Here is a 16,488-nt window from a genome sequence, read left to right as displayed (position 1 = left end):
ATTTTGATAAAGCCAGGTACAAGCACAGGATTCTTATAGCTTCACAGGTCGCGTGCAAACCACTGTTTCTTTCTTAACTCAAAGTTGACTACCAGTTTCCATGTGGTCTTTAGCTCTTAATCGACATGACAACGTTAACAGGAGACAGAAATATATTAGTCTGAATCCAAAATGTTACAGTTGATCCTTTGGCCAAATAAAAAAAGAGATGCTAATCATATAATTCGTAACACAAATTACACTAAGACGAAGATGAACTATAACTTATAGCAAAAATCTACAAATGTTATTATTTATTAACAAAAAAGAGAGAGTATATCCTATGATTAGTATAAAGTACTAAGCACATAGTAACTAGATTTGGAAATGACAAATTTATGTAACCTGTATGGCTGTATATCAAGGAAATCCCCGTCTTTTTTTCCTTCTTTTTGGGTATAGTTTGCACATATATTAAGTAAATTATTATTCTCATTTCGATTATTAACAAACTCCCATGGAGTTTGGTAGGTAATGAGTTCTACTATACCAATAAGCATGTAACCATTTGGGTAAATAATTTGAAGTATCCATGTACTATATATTGTGTGTGTGTGTGTGTGTATGTATATATGAGTTATATATGATTCAGAAAGTAATATATGATTAAAAAATACACGCTTTTAATATATATTTTGAAATTCATTTTGTAGGGCCAACTTCGTAATGTATTTCAACGATTCAAATTATCTATGTTTTAGTGCATCATTCATAGATTTTCCTTGCAAAAAATTAGAGAAATCCAAAATTGTTAAGATAGACGGTTGGATTGTTGATATATATATTATGGAGTGGACTCCACAAAAACATGTGTCAAAAACGTGTGTCTCTAAATCCTAACCCTATATGTGTGTGTAGAAACATGTTATTAGCACTCTTAAAAAAAGTCATTATCATCCCATTCTATGTATATTTCCTTCCTTGTATTTTTACATATTCAAAGTGCAGTATGAGTGTTTTAAAGTTTTGATAAAGCTCTCATGTATCTATATATATACGTACATGAAAGCTTGGACAAAATTTGCATCATATATGCAAGGCTCATATAATATTGTATAATGTATATAGAGAGAAGAAGAGAGAGAGAGAGAGAGAGAGAGAGAGAGAGAGAGAGTGAGACGTTTAAATACTTTATTAATAATATCATGTATTTGTCATAGCTAGCTATAGCTAGCCAGGATATATAAAATTTCCATCTCCAATTTCTCCATTCTTGCAAGTGCTAGCTCAACTGCCTATAGCTAACTTGTATGCAAAGAATGGATCTCCCCAAACATCAAAGATCACTTCATGGTTAAAGAGAAATATGATGAATTCAAGATCTGGCCATCACTTGCCCATCAATACCATATTATTGGGAAGCAAAACATAAAAGAGATTAGGGATGAAGAGTGAAAGCACCAGAATGGAAGAAGTTTCTAAATCAAGCCCTTCTACCAGCAGGAAGGAATACTATCATGAAGACGATGAGGGTGAAGAGGATGAGCTGGATGAAGATGGCCTTCAGCTGAGCAATAACGGTGTCAGCTCCAGCAATAGCACCATTGACGAAAACCATGAAAAGAAGGGAGCTTCTGGATCTGTAAGGCAGTATGTTCGTTCCAAGACATCGCGGCTTCGATGGACACCTGATCTCCATCTTGGCTTTGTTCATGCAGTTGAAAGATTAGGTGGACAAGAAAGTAAGTTTAGTGCATATGATCAAAGCTAGGTTTTGTGATTAATTTATGAGGTTAGCCTAGCTTCCCCGTCAGTTCCTGTTTCCTAATTAATGAAGTATTAATAATTGTGTTTTAATGGTGCAGGAGCAACTCCTAAGTTGGTTCTTCAATTGATGAATGTTAAGGGTCTTAGTATAGCTCATGTCAAGAGCCATCTTCAAGTAATTGATTTGATCCAGATCGATTTCATGATCTTTTGTATATTTTCTCTACTAAGTGTACTATCTATAAGAATCAGTACTATGAATAAATATAAATTAAGGGTTCATATATATCTGATTAGTATTTTTCTACATTTTCTGGTTTTGATTCTAATCATCAGATGCATAGGAGCAAGAAGATGGAAGACCCCAATCAAGGTGAACAAGTTAACAAATTGCACACAGGCTCACCTACTCTTCCAAAAACTAATACGAAAGTTAGGGTTTACATATTTACAATCTTTTGAGAGATCTTGCTTTCTTATTATGTGACAGTTTTGACAGATCAAGCAGGATTTTTTATGGAAGGTGGAGATAACCAACTTTACAACCTTACTCAACTCTCCATGCTACAAAGCTTCAAAAAATGGCCTTCTTCCGGATTAAGGTATGAAATAGTTCTCTTCATTTTACTGTTTAATTTTGAACAATTTATAAATAAAGTGTTTTTTAGTCTTTCATTTTTCATTGAATCCTGATATAGTAACCATTTCAATCTTCTTTTTTGTATTAGATATGGTGCTACAGATCATTCCTCGTGGCAAGGCCGCCACCACCACCACCAGATATACGGCCCATACCGTTCAAGTAGGACTACTGCACTACTTGATCATAATACCAGAAATATTGAACTTTATGGTTCAGTTGCTGAAAGAATACTTGGAAGCAACAATAACAATATTAGGACTACTTCAGCAAATCAGTTACATACAAATCTTCCATCTCCCAACCCTGGACAAACCACTTGGAGAAGGCATCAAATTACTCGGGATGAGTCATGTCAAACTGTGATCCACAGGCCATGCCAAGATCATCATAGTTGGAGTGCAGCGATTCGAGATCATCAAGGGCAAAACATGCTGAAAAGGATGGCTTGCGACACAGACAACAGTGATTTGGATTTAAATCTGTCACTAAAAGTTCCACCAAAACATGGTCATGGATTCGGAAAAGGTTTACAGTGTGGTGGTGATAATCATCAAAAACTACACATGGGTTGTAGTTTATCTCTCTCTTTGTCCTCGTCGTCGTCTTCGAAACTTGGCGTGAAGAAATTAGAAGGTACTACTGGTTACGGTGACAGCAAGCACGGGAAGAACATGGCAAGTACTCTGGACCTCACTCTATGAATGAGACAATATTATTCTAAGTGAGATCTTGAGGTACTTTCCAAAATTAAATTCAAACAAATTAATGAATTTTGAACTTGACCACTGTCATATTCTACCGTCACAAAAAAAGGTAATGATGTCAACTCTTTCGTTGTTCGATCATTTGATTTTGTTGTATATGTAATGTCTTGTATCGATCCATGATATATAGATAGCAATATTATTAGCAAATGATTCAAAAACTGGTGAATAACGAGGTATAAACAGACGAATGTGTTTTTTGGCATTACCAAATATGCACAGTTTGGTGGTCATATATGTACATTGTTTTGAGAGTTTTTAGGTTCCTATTTCTTGGTCTCTTTGTTTTATTAGTTTTTAGGTCAATAAAAAACCAAAATCTTGGTGCTTGATTAAGAACAATATTTCTTGGAAATCGAAAATTTATTAACTTTTATATGTTATCTCTGAAACCATATGTTCCTGCAAATAATATTAACATTAATTTTCCTCATGAATTTCGTTTTAGATCACATGAATTGTCTTTCGTTTAGCCAAAACAGAAAAAGGAATTACTATATGTCTCCTATTTTGTAGGCTACGGTTAGCCACATTTGATGTCAAATGTATTGAAATTCTCAACATGTATGATTATGGGATCGTTTGGAAATACTTTTAAAATGACTTAAAGAAAATATTTTTGGGTTCTAAAAAGCATTTGAAGTGTTTTTCTATGATTCACTTGTGTTTTCACGAAGGATTGATTGCAAAAACATTTTTATCGAAAGCATTTTCGGTCATGTTAAAACACTTTCAACGAGCCCTACGTTGTAAACCCAATGTAAGTAAATATGTTCCTGATCTATATTAGTATTATTTTCTGCAGACTATCTCATGCTAGGTTTTGCTTTAGAACTTATGTTGCATCTTGAGTACATGTTTCATTTTTTGATACAACAATATATTGAAGGCAAATTATTGAGCAACATTTTTTCTTTAACACAATCCTTATATGATTACATGCTTCAAAAGTAACCAAGGATTATTTCCCCCCCAAAAAATAAAAGCTAACCAAATTTATATTATTTCAAAACTTGAAAAAAAAGGAGAAGAATGCATTCTTGGATCGAACTGATTGTGCGATATATATATCCTGCCGTAATTACCTTGTCCAAGTTACTAATTACGAGCAAAAAGAAAAAAATTGATGAATCCATATCCAGTCAAGCAGTAAGGTGCGGCAAGACCGTCTTCTCTGATATGTCAGCAAGAACTTTGTATGCTGCTTGGGAAGGATGCATGGCATCCCAGAACAAAAATTTAGAAGGGTCTGGACACGTCAGTGAAAGCTTCCCGCACATTGGACCCAACTCTACCATCCCTGTTCCACAGCATCCTGCATGTGTTTGCACAAACCCTACACACATATATCAAGTATTAAAACAAAATGAAATCAATAAAAAATTAAGCACAGAAAATCAAAGAAAACATATATATATATATATATATATATATATATATGTATATTAGGTATGTAAAAATAAAATGATAAGAAGCGTGACAATATTCAAAACCATGTACTTACCATATTTAGATGGGTTATTGAACATATCCAAGATGGGATTGTAGGTGTCGAAGTAGGCGAGCCTGGAACCGGGGAGGGAGGCTTGCAATCTTTGGATGAGGCCTTGGAGGTTGGTGTTGTAAGCCTGAGAGTCCTTGTTTTGCTGCTCCACGCACACACGCCGAAGCCCATTGAAGATGCTGCCAATGGTCAGCTGCATTGGCAGACATCCAATTGGCGGAAGACCCGCTACCTGGAATCTCCTCGCTCCCCTCTTATGTAGGTTCTGCCATGCATATCATGAATAACATTATAAGCATAGCATGTCGAAGGTAGTGTTATTAATTTATCTAAATTATAAGTTATAACATCAACATGCAAAATTATAACAGTAAACCCTACCTTAATTAGACAACCCCTTAGATGTTCCCCTTTAGTAATGACAATCGATTAATGTAGGCCAAACATAAGTAGCTAGTTGTTAATTGGTTGTACATACCAAAATTAAATACCATGTTGGTAGATCTAAGTTGATCTTAATTACTATCAATTAAGTTTAATTAAATTTTAATTTTTTTAGGGAAAGGACTTGCACGAATAATCATGCATACACACCAAACATTAGAATCATAGACTCAATTAACCATCATAACCATGCATGGCTAAAATTACAGCAAAAAGCCTAGGATTTGATTGCTAGTTAATATTACTAATTCACCAGGTCACTTGATTAAGGGTTACTTAATTATATACCTGAATGAACGACCCGAGTCTTTTGAGAAGAAAATCCTGGTACCCTGAAGGTGAAAACTCAATTTTCCTCCGTGTAACAGGTACATCGTAGAGGTTAAACACCATGTCATTAGTACCAACACTAATCACAAACACAGCGTTGTTGACAATCTCACTACAATTCTTCTCCCCAACAGTTCTCCTCATCCTCCTCAACGCTTCATCAAAGTCCTCCAACTGCCTCGACAAACTCGTAGCCTTCGACACGGCCAAGGTCAGATCATCCAAACCGCTACCACCTGACGCGAAACTGACACCGGTGAGCAAGTCACGGTCAGTCAGTCTCCGGTCACGGTAAGCGGGCAACAAGTCCTTGAGGCCAAGTTTGGAGACCATGAAGTCCGTTGATAGTTTTCCATTGGAAAACCTTCCCGTCGGGATGTGGTTTGGCAAGTCCCGGCCGTACGGACGGTGGTCACTTTTGAAAAGGGTGAATGGGAGGCGGTTGTTGTTGCCCGAATCCAACGTTGAATCGCCTAAGGCGAAAACGGCGGATACAGGCGGAGATGCGCTGGTTGGGATTAGTAGAGATAGAAAGGAGGCCAAAGAGAATAAGAGTAAAAAGAGGACGGTGGTTTTTTGCTCCATGATTAATGTGTTTAATTTCTTGGAAAAATGAAGACGCAATTAATTACGAAATCTGTTAAAAATGGATTCCAAATGTATTAATTTATATAGAGTTTGAGATGATTGAGTTTGGATTTGATTAAAAAAAATTTAACCTTAATTAGCTAGAGTGTAAAAGGAGCTGGCAAACCCTAACATAACACATGCACTAATTAGAATTTTTACAAAAATGGAAAAGTCTATGCTAGTACTTCCATATTAAACCAAATTTTAATTATCAACCGTCGGATCAGTCTATAGCGTAAAGATTAAAAGAATTTAAACGTTAAAACTGGAAATAAATATTTTTTTAGTGTTAAAAAATTGTTAAAATGGGAAAATAAAAATAAGTTTTATCTAAATCGGTTTTTAACATCTCATATTAACCGGAAGAAGCTGAAAGGTGAAAGTACTATTCTTTGGACGGAATAGTTTTCCAAATTAGTCTTTTCAGTCAACTTTCATCTCTTCATCCTTTGCTCATTTTTGGGATAGATTTTTCAATTTGCTCGAAATACGAGATAGTATGGCATATCTTATTATATAATTAGAAGAAAACTTTCTTTATCAAATTTTCCTCAAATTGATTAATAATATGTGTTTCCGAGTCTCCTGACTTGTATTTTGAGCACATAGAAAAATCTCTCTATTGTAAGAGAGAGTAAAGAACTAAGAAGAAGGGAAGATTTGTAGACGGAAGATAATAATTTTATGGGTAAGTTACATAAGACTACCTTAACTATTGGGCTAGTCACAATTTCATACCCCATCTTTAAAAAATGTCAATGTCATATTTCATCTTACGAATTTGTTACAATTTCATACCTTCAATCAGTTTATCTGTCAATTCTTCCGTTAAATAGTGATATGACTTGAGACGGAGCCCACTCTCTATTAAAATATTAAAAAATTAATTAAATGTTAAAAACTAAAAAAAAGAAAATTTTTTTTTTAGGAAAACTAACGAAAAGTCCAAAAAAACTTCTCTTTTAAAGAAAAGCCATTTTTAAAGGTATAGTGAATAGTGCCAGTTAAAGGTAAAAATGTGGTTTTTCGTTAAAAGTTAACAGCACCATGAGTGTTTTTGTTAAAACTCCTTTTTTTTGCATGTGGGACCCACCCTTTTTCCCCTCACCTTTCTTCTCGTCTTCCCCCAACTCAAAACCAGAACCACCCAACCTAGATCCCACCCGCCTTCGTCTCCTCCACTTCTAGCTTCTCTTCCCACTCCTTCACATTCTTCAACCGCACCGCTTCCCCCCCTTCGGCTGGAGCAAAGAGGTTGATCTTGGGGCCGCCGATGTGGACGAGGATAGGCATGAGGTCGACGTAGGAGAAGAGGATGAGGTCATTGACGACGGAGGCCTGGAGGGACTCGGATTTCATGGTGGCGCTACCATACTTGACAACAATGGTCTTGCCTTGGAATTTCTGGATGAAGGGGAGAGACTCGGCGAGGATGTAAACTTGGAGTTGTCCCGGGGTGGGATCAGGAGACAACGGGGATTGTGGGAGAATGTTGCGGATCAAGAGAGAAAATGGGGATTTGTGGCAAAATGAGAGGTTGTTTGGGAGCTTGAGTGATGGCGATAGGTTTATTAGGGTTTTAGATGCCAACATTTTCCTTTTCAGTGAGGCAATGGAGGTGCAAGAGTGAAGTGAGACTGAAGTGAAAACTGGGTAGAGAGGGTGATGGGTGTGTAGGAGGGGGAGGGGGAGGAACGCCATGGGAGAGAGGTGGAGATGGAGGAAGAGAGGGCGGGAGTTGCATAGAAGTGAGGGGGAAGGAAGGGGATTTGGGTGTGTGTATGGGTATGGTTTTTTTATTTTTTTTATTTTTTATTTTTTAATATTTAGTTAATTTTTTAATCTAGTTGAAATTAAAAGTGGGTTTGTCTCAAGTTATGTCACTATTTAGGGGAATAATTGACAGACAAACTGACGGAATATATGAAATTGTAACAAATTCATAAGATGAGGTATGACATTGACATTTTTTAAAGATAAGGTATGAAACTGTGACTAGTCCAATAATTAAGGTAATTTTGTGTAATTTATCCTAATTTTATTTAGAGGTATTCATCAATTTCCCCCCTGAACTTGTGACTATTGGCCAATTTCCCCCCTCAACTTTAATTTTGGCCAATTTCCCCCCTCAACTCTCATAATTAGTCAGTTTCCCCCCTCAACTTTAATTTGGCCAATTTCCCCCCTCAGCTCTTATAATTAGTCAATTTGCACCGTACTGTTAATTTTTTAATTTGATCATAATTAAACAAGTGTGTGTAAGAAACTAAATAAGATGTATGTTAATCATTTTCCTATGTCTTTATCCTATTACAAATAGATTAAAATTTAGAATTTTACAATTTATCATAGATAGTATTATTAGTCATAATAAATCAGTATGGAGTAATTTTATTTGATTTTTTACTATACAAAATTGATAACAAAAAGGATTGATGTGTACATTTTTGTATGTGAATACAATTTTCTTTATAAAAGTGAAAGCTAAGTTCAAGTAAATTGCGGAGAATCGAGCTTTAGTGCAAAAATGGCTAGTCAATTCATAATTTTCGACTCCTTATTAAGAATAACCCATTTTATTGAAATAGGTGTGAACACGGAAAATTCCTGAAATGAAAGAGACAAGAACAACGTGCACAAACAAATATTTGTATTTGATGATTTTGGGTAACAATCTCTCTCAAATTTGATCATCTGATTCGATCTCCGTAAGGTGTTGATTTGTGGATGTGTGATTGATCCAAGGGCCGTCAAAGCTTGATCTTGGATGAACGTTCTTTAAGGGTCGTGGGCTTGATCTTTGAAAGTGGATTTGAGCGGATCTTCAAGGAGCCGTCGGGGCTTGATCTTGAGGATGAGTGTTTCTTTAAGGGCCGTTTGAGGCTTGATCTTGAATAATGGTGATGAGCGGATCTTCAAGGGCTTTTGGGCTTGATCTTGAAGAACAGTGATGAACGGATCTTCAATGGATTTTGGGCTTGATCTTGAATGAACGTTCTTTAAGGGTTGTGGGCTTGATCTTTGAAGAACGATGAACGAAGAACGAAGAACGTTTTCTTCAAGGGCCGTCGGGGCTTGATCTTGAATTGGTGGATGATTGTTGATCCAAAGGGCCGTTGGGGCTTGATCTTGGAAGAACGATGAATGAAGGACGAAGAACACTTTCTTCAAGGGCCGTCGGGGCTTGATCTTGGAAGAACGATGAACGAAGAACACTTTCTTCAAGGGTCGTCGGGGCTTGATCTTGAATTGGTGGATGATTGTTGATCCAAAGGGCCGTCGGGGCTTGATCTTGGAAGAACGATGAACGAAGAACGAAGAACACTTTCTTCAAGGGCCGTTGGGGCTTGATCTTGAATTGGTGGATGATTGTTGATCCAAAAAGCCGTTTGGGCTTGATCTTAGGATGAACGATGAACGAAGAACGAATAGAGCTTTCTTGATTCTTCGGGAACCTGGATGCTTGAGAGCTTCGGAGTTTCAGAGCTTCAGAGCTTCAAGAATTTTGCCTAATGATTTTGGTTCCTTTTCAAATGAATGAATTAGCCTTCTATTTATAGAAATTTCCAAGGCCTAATTTTGAATATAATATTCCAGATGAAATAAGTCGTTTCTGCCAGGTGTTGACACGCGTCATGTTTGATGACTTTTCCAACTTATTTTGCTTTTTTGTTTATACACACGCTACGTGTAAAATTTATGTAATATATGAGCGTTGAAACTTTGATTTATCGGTCAATATTTATTTACCGAAATTTCGATGTCTACAAATGCCCCAATTTCAAGGCGCGTTGTATACATGTGCTTGTCGCGTGTAGAAGATGCGTTTTGAAGTCCCTTAATGTAGATGTCGATTCAATGGCCGTCGAGGCTTGATCTTGAATTGGGCTAGAGATTTCTTCAAGGGTCGTTGAGGCTTGATCTTGAACTGGGCTTGAGATTTCTTCAAGGGCCGTTGAGGCTTGTTCTTGAACTTTGTTTGAAATTTCTTCAAGGGCCGTCGAGGCTTGATCTTGAATTGGGTTGGAGGATTTTCTGGATTCCTTAAGTTGTTGACTTTCCACAGCTTATTCTTGAACTAGGTTTTGATTCAAGGGTGGTAGACACTTGATCTTGAATCGAACTTGTGATTTCCTCAAAGGCCGTCGAGGCTTGATCTTGAATCTGGCTGGAAGCTTCTTCAAGGGCCGTTAAGACTTGATTCTTGAAGGTTGACTCGAACACATGGCAAGCAGGCACGAGATGAAGGTGATGACTTGTTAATTTGTTCAATCTTTCTAATTCACACCTGAGTAGTTTGGTCAACGGTATGATCTTCAAGATTGATGGGCTATTCTTCCAGTTGGTGACTTGATCTTTAAGGATTTGATTCAAATGTGGTGAATCGGCACGTGCAGCCCACAACGCCTAGTAAGTCGACCCAAGAATTTGAGGGTCAAAACGAGTTCACCGCCCATAGTGATTGCAATCCTGATGATATGAGATACTTTTTATTTTGAAGAAGCGGATGACTCAGCACGTGCTTTGTTGCACTTGTCTCCACATGCTTCAAGGTATCATTTTCATTTCCTTTATCTGTTCCTCAGGCTGATGTGGCATCTTCTCGAGTTCTTTATCTCAGACTTCTTCTGCTGAGTTGACTGTGCATGCTGCATTCTTCTCTGCTTGTTTCTTCTGCACTTTGTCTCCACGTGCTGCAAGGTATCATTTTCACTTGCCTTATCTGTTCTTCAGGCAGATGTGGCAACTTCTTTGGAAGTACAACAGCAGTGGGAGACGAGTACTCGAGAGCAGTGTTAGGTAGGCAATCAGGGAAGGGTTCCAAGCAGTCGGTTCCTTACCCGAGTTTGAGTGGAGGTTCCGACATATTGTTTTCTTTATCCTTGTCTTTGTAGGTAAGAACAAGGACAAAGGAAAGGATAAGGAGAACGCATGATATGAGATACTCTTGATTTCTACCCTGATGATATGAGATACTTTTGCTTTGGTGTCATTTGTTTGCTGAGGTACCCCAAGGAATAAGGAACACTGGGTGACTCGAGAGGCTTCGTTGGGAAGGCATTCTCGGAGATGAAGAAATGTTTTGTATGTTTGTCTTGCTATGGAGGGTGAAGGTGGACAGTTATAGAAAGTCCTTTAATTCCTGTAGAGGTACTATTCTTTCATTCGTGTCGGCAACCAATGCGTGATTGATCAGTATGGCTTCACGTGCTTTCTTCTTTATCAGAAATCTTCGACAAATTGTCCGTAATTTCCGGCAAGCTGAGTATGCATGTGACAGGTGTTGATGAGGCTGAAAAAGATTGGCGCCTCTTCGATATCTGGGATCGGCGCTTCGACAAATTGCCCGTGATTTCCACAAAGTTGAGTTTACGTGTGACTGGTGCTGACGCGTCTGGAAAAGCAAGATGCCTCTCTGATTTCTGAGCTTGCCTCTTTGATTTTTGAATTGGCCTCTTCGAATTCTGAGCTCGCCTCTTCGATCTCTGAAACCCCGTCGAGTGCTGATTTTTTATAGAGGCATGCAGTTCGTTTCAAAGCACACTTGAATTTTTGCTTGTAGAAACTCCCTTCTTGCGCTTCTAAGATCTTGGTTCGTCCGATCTTCTTCTTTCTTTCAACGCTTTTGAAAATGTCTGGCCCCTCCGACCGTCATCTTGACTTGAACCTTAGTGAAGAGGTAGTCCCGCCTTCTCCAGACAACATATGGCGCCCATCCTTCATATCTCCTACTGGTCCTCTTACCGTTGGGGATTCGGTGATGAAGAATGATATGACCGCTGCGGTGGTGGCCCGGAACCTTGTCACTCCCAAAGATAACAGACTACTTTCCAAACGGTCTGATGAGTTGACTGTTAAGGATTCTCTGGCTCTCAGTGTGCAGTGTGCAGGTTCTGTGTCTAATATGGCCCAACGCCTATTTGCTCGAACCCGTCAAGTTGAATCATTGGCGGCTGAAGTGATGAGTCTCAAACAAGAGATTAGAGGGCTCAAGCAGGAGAATAAACAGTTGCATAAGCTCGCACACAGCTATGCGACAAACATGAAGAGGAAGATTAACCAGATGCAGGAATCTGATGGTCAGATTTTACTTGATCATCAGAGGTTTGTGGGTTTGTTCCAACAGCATTTGCCTTCGTCTTCTGGGGCTGTACCGCGTAATGAAGCCTCAAATGATCAACCTTCGGTGCCTCCTCCTCCTGGGGTTCCGCCGAGTGATAAGGCGCCACCTGATGATCAACCTTCAGCTGCAAGTTTCCATATTTCCCAGCTGTTGGTGCAGAAAATGGGCAATGGATAATCACAAAACCATTTGCACCCGTATGCAAGCCCGGTGGCCATGGTGTAATATGGAAACTTGCTTATGATAAGGGCATTTTCAAATGGTTTTATGATCATGGACGGAAGGGTGCAACTGTACGACAAGTTAGGTGAGCCATAGTAGTATATTTAATAACATAAGTCCCTTATTCTTCTTCTGTTGGAAAATTTTGTTAATTTGGATGCCAAACTCTGTATTGACCAATATATGGTGGCTTTCCAGCAATGTTGTGGCGGCTACGGATTTGACTCTCTTGGCACTGGCAGGGATTGGTTTACATCATGGCAAGGTACACTTGTGAAAAAGTGATTTTAGATCCCCCTCTTTCCTGGAACCTTTTAAATAGTTAACCCTTAGTTGCCAAAGAGCAGGAAGTTCCTAGTTTAGGTCAAACACTCTACTCCTTATCTAATTTCCATTGCTATGGACTACGGAGTTTGTTTGAGTTTACAGTAAACAGTACCTATGTTACTAGAGAGTCCTTAGAGACTTGGAAGTTCTTCTCATTTACTGTTTTTACTTCTTGCCTTTACTTGCTACAGAAACTGGGGTTTGCATCCTGTAAGAGGAACTTGGGGGCTACAGAAGGAATTAATGTCCTTACTGAGAAAAAAATTCTTGATGGAAGGTGGGCATATGGTTTGCCATGCATCGAATACAGAGTTTGACAAGTTTGAGATAGCAGACGGACCTCATTCTCGAAATAGGTATACAATTCTATGAATCCAAATCTCTAGTCTAATGTCTATGATTTATGTGTTTTGATATCCCCATGCTTGTTGGCATGTGAACAGCATGCGTACTAGAATATTAGCTTATACAATAATTTTTTTTTTCCGTTACATATTTCCATTGTTGTTATTCAGTGATCATCTTTATGCTAATTTCCCATCTTGTTGAATATGCTTTTTTAAGTGTGAAGTTTGGCATGTTAGGAATGAAGCTGAGTGGAAAATTCAATATGATTTCTTATTACTGAATTTCATTATACACTAATTAACCATTCTATGTTCAAGGTTGCAAGCAGAGTTCCCTGCCAATACAAACATCTTGTATGTAGATTTGCCTTCAGCAGAGTCGGTCGGATCAAGTAATAGTGGAAACAGCTTACCAGGCATGGTGCTGAATGTTAAAAAGCCTATAACATTTATAGACCAATTTGGTAAACAACACAGGTACTTTCTTAAAACTTTAAAGTGCTGTTTTCACAATTGACTATTTTGTCTGCATCAGTAATACTTGATAGTAGATATGCAAAGATAACCTCAAATTACCTTCTTTCACCAATGAATATTAGTAACTCTGCATGGTATGCTAACCATTACAGTGTGCACCATAAGAAGAGTCAGAACTTGTACACATGAATGATTATTAGCCAGTCTCTGATCACTTTTCATTTGTCACAGTGTCTCTGGTGGAAGGCTTGAATGCACAATGCAAAATATTGCTGACAGCTTTCTTAATACATGTCCATCTCGATATTATAAGGGTATTGAAGGTATTATTTCTGTCTATATGGTGGATCATTGATGCATACCAATTCCCGTTATGTTTTATGCTTATCAATAACTTTAGTGGCTATAACTGTTGGCAGATAAGCTTGATACATTCATTGTTTATAATGAACGAAGAAGGGTCACATCATCTGCTAAGAGAAAAAGAAGACATGCAGAGAAATCTTTGCACCAAGTATGTATGTGTTCTCTGTCTCCAATTTAGAAGTAGAGCTTGGACTGAATTAAGTTTTGGCACAGTATAGACGTAATTTTCTCCCTAAGTTTAATATGTTTAGGTTGAATTCATGTGCAGACTCCTGATGGTCCACTGTTGGATATCCTACGGAATGCCCATGATCTTCTTTCACAATGTGATATTGAACTTCCTGAGGTACATCCCCTTAATTCTTTTGTAATAATGTTAATTACTTCCACATGGTGTGAGCTATCACTAGATGCTAAGGGGTTGTTTGGTATTCAATTTGAAAACAATTGTATAAGTTTTAAAAAATGATGAATGTAGCTACGTTACTTAGTCCTCATTAGTTTCAAAAAACAAAAAAATTTGGATCCAAGAAGGATACCAAACAGCTCCCAAGTATTTTCTCAATGCAAATTCATTTAATCCTTGTAGCAAGCCATAGAGTTTTTTGTTTTTTATGAATTTCTTTTTGATGCTCAGTTATGGTATTCTACTTCTGATATGCTGCAGATTGAAAGTAATGAAAAATATCAAAGTTCTGGACCACCATTTCTTATTCTTCTGCACCCTGCTCTTGGCCCACTTTGGGAGGTCACCAGACAAAAAGTAAGTCAATGTGAGCTAATGCACGATTTTAAGGTTCAGCGCATTTTCTCCCTTTACTTTGCTGTGTATATTTTATTTACTTTCTTCATTCAAATATTGAAGAACTCAATAGTTAAGCAGAAAATTGTCTTTGTCTATTAGTTCTATGGAGGCTCAATATCCGAGGGCTCTGAGTTACAAGTAGAGGTTGCAGAGTTCCTGTGGAGGAATGTTCAGGTTCATACTTTTCACATATTAAATTAAGGATTATGAAGTTTTTGTTTCCTTTGCTAATCACTGCTTCCTACATTTCAGCTTGATGGAAGCCTGATTGTAGAGGCTGCCAACGTTATGGGCTCAACTAGGATTGATCAAAGCGGCGAACCCATTTTACAATACGGGCACAGGTAGATTTTTGCTTTAATTTCTACTACTTTTTATTTTTTAAGTCTCTTCAGAAACGATGAGTCCATTTTACAATTGGACTTATACTAACAGTCTGTCCATCCCATAGGTGTGGAAGATGTAAATTACAGAATGTAAAGGTGCTAAATGATGGAATTGACTGGAATTTTGAAGACAATGTGTACTGGAAGCATGATGTTAAACGCTTTGAGGCATGTAAGGTCGTGCTACATGGAAATGCTGAATTTGGGGCAACTGATGTTACCTTACAGGTTAGATTGACAACCAATTAGTATAGATATGCATGGAGGGTAGACAAAACTGTTCAGAAATCGTTGAATTTCAAAGGCTTTTCAAGAGATTTTTAATATTAACATCTAATTGTTCGGAGTTCACCTTTCCAGCTGGTAGCTGGTATGCATTTATCTTACAAGTAAATTTAGGAAGCTTATTTGCTGCTTACAACGGGATGCAGGGAAATCACACATTTGAAGTTCCAAATGGCTACTGAATGAAGATCACAGCTGGAGAATCAGGTACATAAGATTAAGAGGCTTTGATAGCTTAGTTAGTTTTTTTCCGTTAACTGCAGATATCTAACCCCGACTAGAATGACTTTTCTTAAAAGCACTCTTCCAGATAATCAGCATAACACATTACTCATTATACTTGGGAATGTGAGCATGTGAATGGTACTTTGATATCCTGCTACGCAAAATACCAAACTGAACTGAAGAGCTCTCTTAGTCCAATACGAACCATATCCTTTGCAATCCAAGGAAGGGGGGAGGATAGTTGTCGGCCTTTTCCTTTCTGATTTGAAAAAAAAAAAGAAAATTTAGGGAGAGGTAGTTGAGCCTAACGTTGATGGTTAGAAATGACCCCCTTCTCTCTTACACGCACGCAGACCTGAATTCATTGTCACATACATAAATATGTGCTAGGCAATCACTCACCAATTCATCCATCGTTTAATTGATTTTACAGGTTTCGACTCCCGACTTGAACCTATTGAACAGAACATGATGGATGGTGGAAGCTGGCATTGGGAATACAGGTTAAAGGGCACACATATTCAGTTGGAATTGGTAGAGTTGTAAAGCACAATACAAAATACTCATCCTCACCATAGGTGAATCGTGGTTCACCGGTGGATGTGGAACTCACCCTCATAATATCAGCATTCAGCTCTGATTGGTTTAACACAGTTAAACCATTTTCGTCTTCGGAATTGTTTCTTCTTTTTCCTCTTTAGGGTTCACTCCGGCAGCTCATTGTATCCATTGTTTCTTTCATTATCGGTGAGGGGGAAAGGTTGTTTCCTCCTGGAGAAACTGATGTAAAAATGAAGCAATGAAATGTATCCGATTATTTCGTTTTCAATAAATGTATAGTGTGTATCATTTTGTTCGAGCAC

General features: G+C 37.9%; 3 protein-coding genes and 1 pseudogene across 5 annotated transcripts; 2 read left to right on the top strand and 2 right to left on the bottom strand.

The window, feature by feature from the left end:
• The first annotated feature begins 1,115 nt into the window (after window positions 1-1,115).
• Window positions 1,116-3,432, top strand: LOC126595120 (uncharacterized). 3 transcript variants are annotated; one of them, XM_050261619.1, is made up of 5 exons: window positions 1,116-1,721; window positions 1,845-1,921; window positions 2,083-2,119; window positions 2,255-2,348; window positions 2,475-3,432. In XM_050261619.1, the coding sequence occupies exons 1-5, from the start codon at window positions 1,424-1,426 to the stop codon at window positions 3,088-3,090; spliced, it is 1,122 nt and encodes a 373-aa protein (XP_050117576.1). In that variant the 5' UTR covers window positions 1,116-1,423; the 3' UTR covers window positions 3,091-3,432. The 3 variants fall into 3 exon arrangements, with proteins under 3 accessions (XP_050117576.1, XP_050117542.1, XP_050117482.1); XM_050261585.1 differs by having other exon boundaries at window positions 2,246-2,348; XM_050261525.1 differs by having other exon boundaries at window positions 2,237-2,348.
• Window positions 3,433-4,295: 863 nt separating this feature from the next.
• LOC126593996 (GDSL esterase/lipase At2g40250-like) lies at window positions 4,296-6,099 on the bottom strand. The gene is made up of 3 exons (XM_050260226.1): window positions 5,390-6,099; window positions 4,658-4,922; window positions 4,296-4,489 (listed from the first exon to the last, which is right to left on the bottom strand). Exons 1-3 carry the CDS (start codon window positions 6,014-6,016, stop codon window positions 4,296-4,298), a joined length of 1,086 nt encoding a protein of 361 aa, XP_050116183.1. The 5' UTR covers window positions 6,017-6,099.
• Window positions 6,100-7,213: 1,114 nt separating this feature from the next.
• LOC126614844 (acetylglutamate kinase, chloroplastic-like) lies at window positions 7,214-7,654 on the bottom strand. The gene has a single exon (XM_050282516.1). It carries the CDS (start codon window positions 7,652-7,654, stop codon window positions 7,214-7,216), a length of 441 nt encoding a protein of 146 aa, XP_050138473.1.
• A 106-nt stretch (window positions 7,655-7,760) lies between these two features.
• LOC126614834 (UTP--glucose-1-phosphate uridylyltransferase 3, chloroplastic-like) lies at window positions 7,761-16,458 on the top strand (annotated as a pseudogene).
• Window positions 16,459-16,488: the final 30 nt, after the last annotated feature.

This window comes from Malus sylvestris, chromosome 1 (assembly GCF_916048215.2).
Source record: "Malus sylvestris chromosome 1, drMalSylv7.2, whole genome shotgun sequence".
NCBI lineage: Eukaryota > Viridiplantae > Streptophyta > Magnoliopsida > Rosales > Rosaceae > Malus > Malus sylvestris.
The sequence above is the reverse complement of the archived record's forward strand: the minus strand, read 5'-3'. Positions and strand labels throughout refer to the sequence as shown.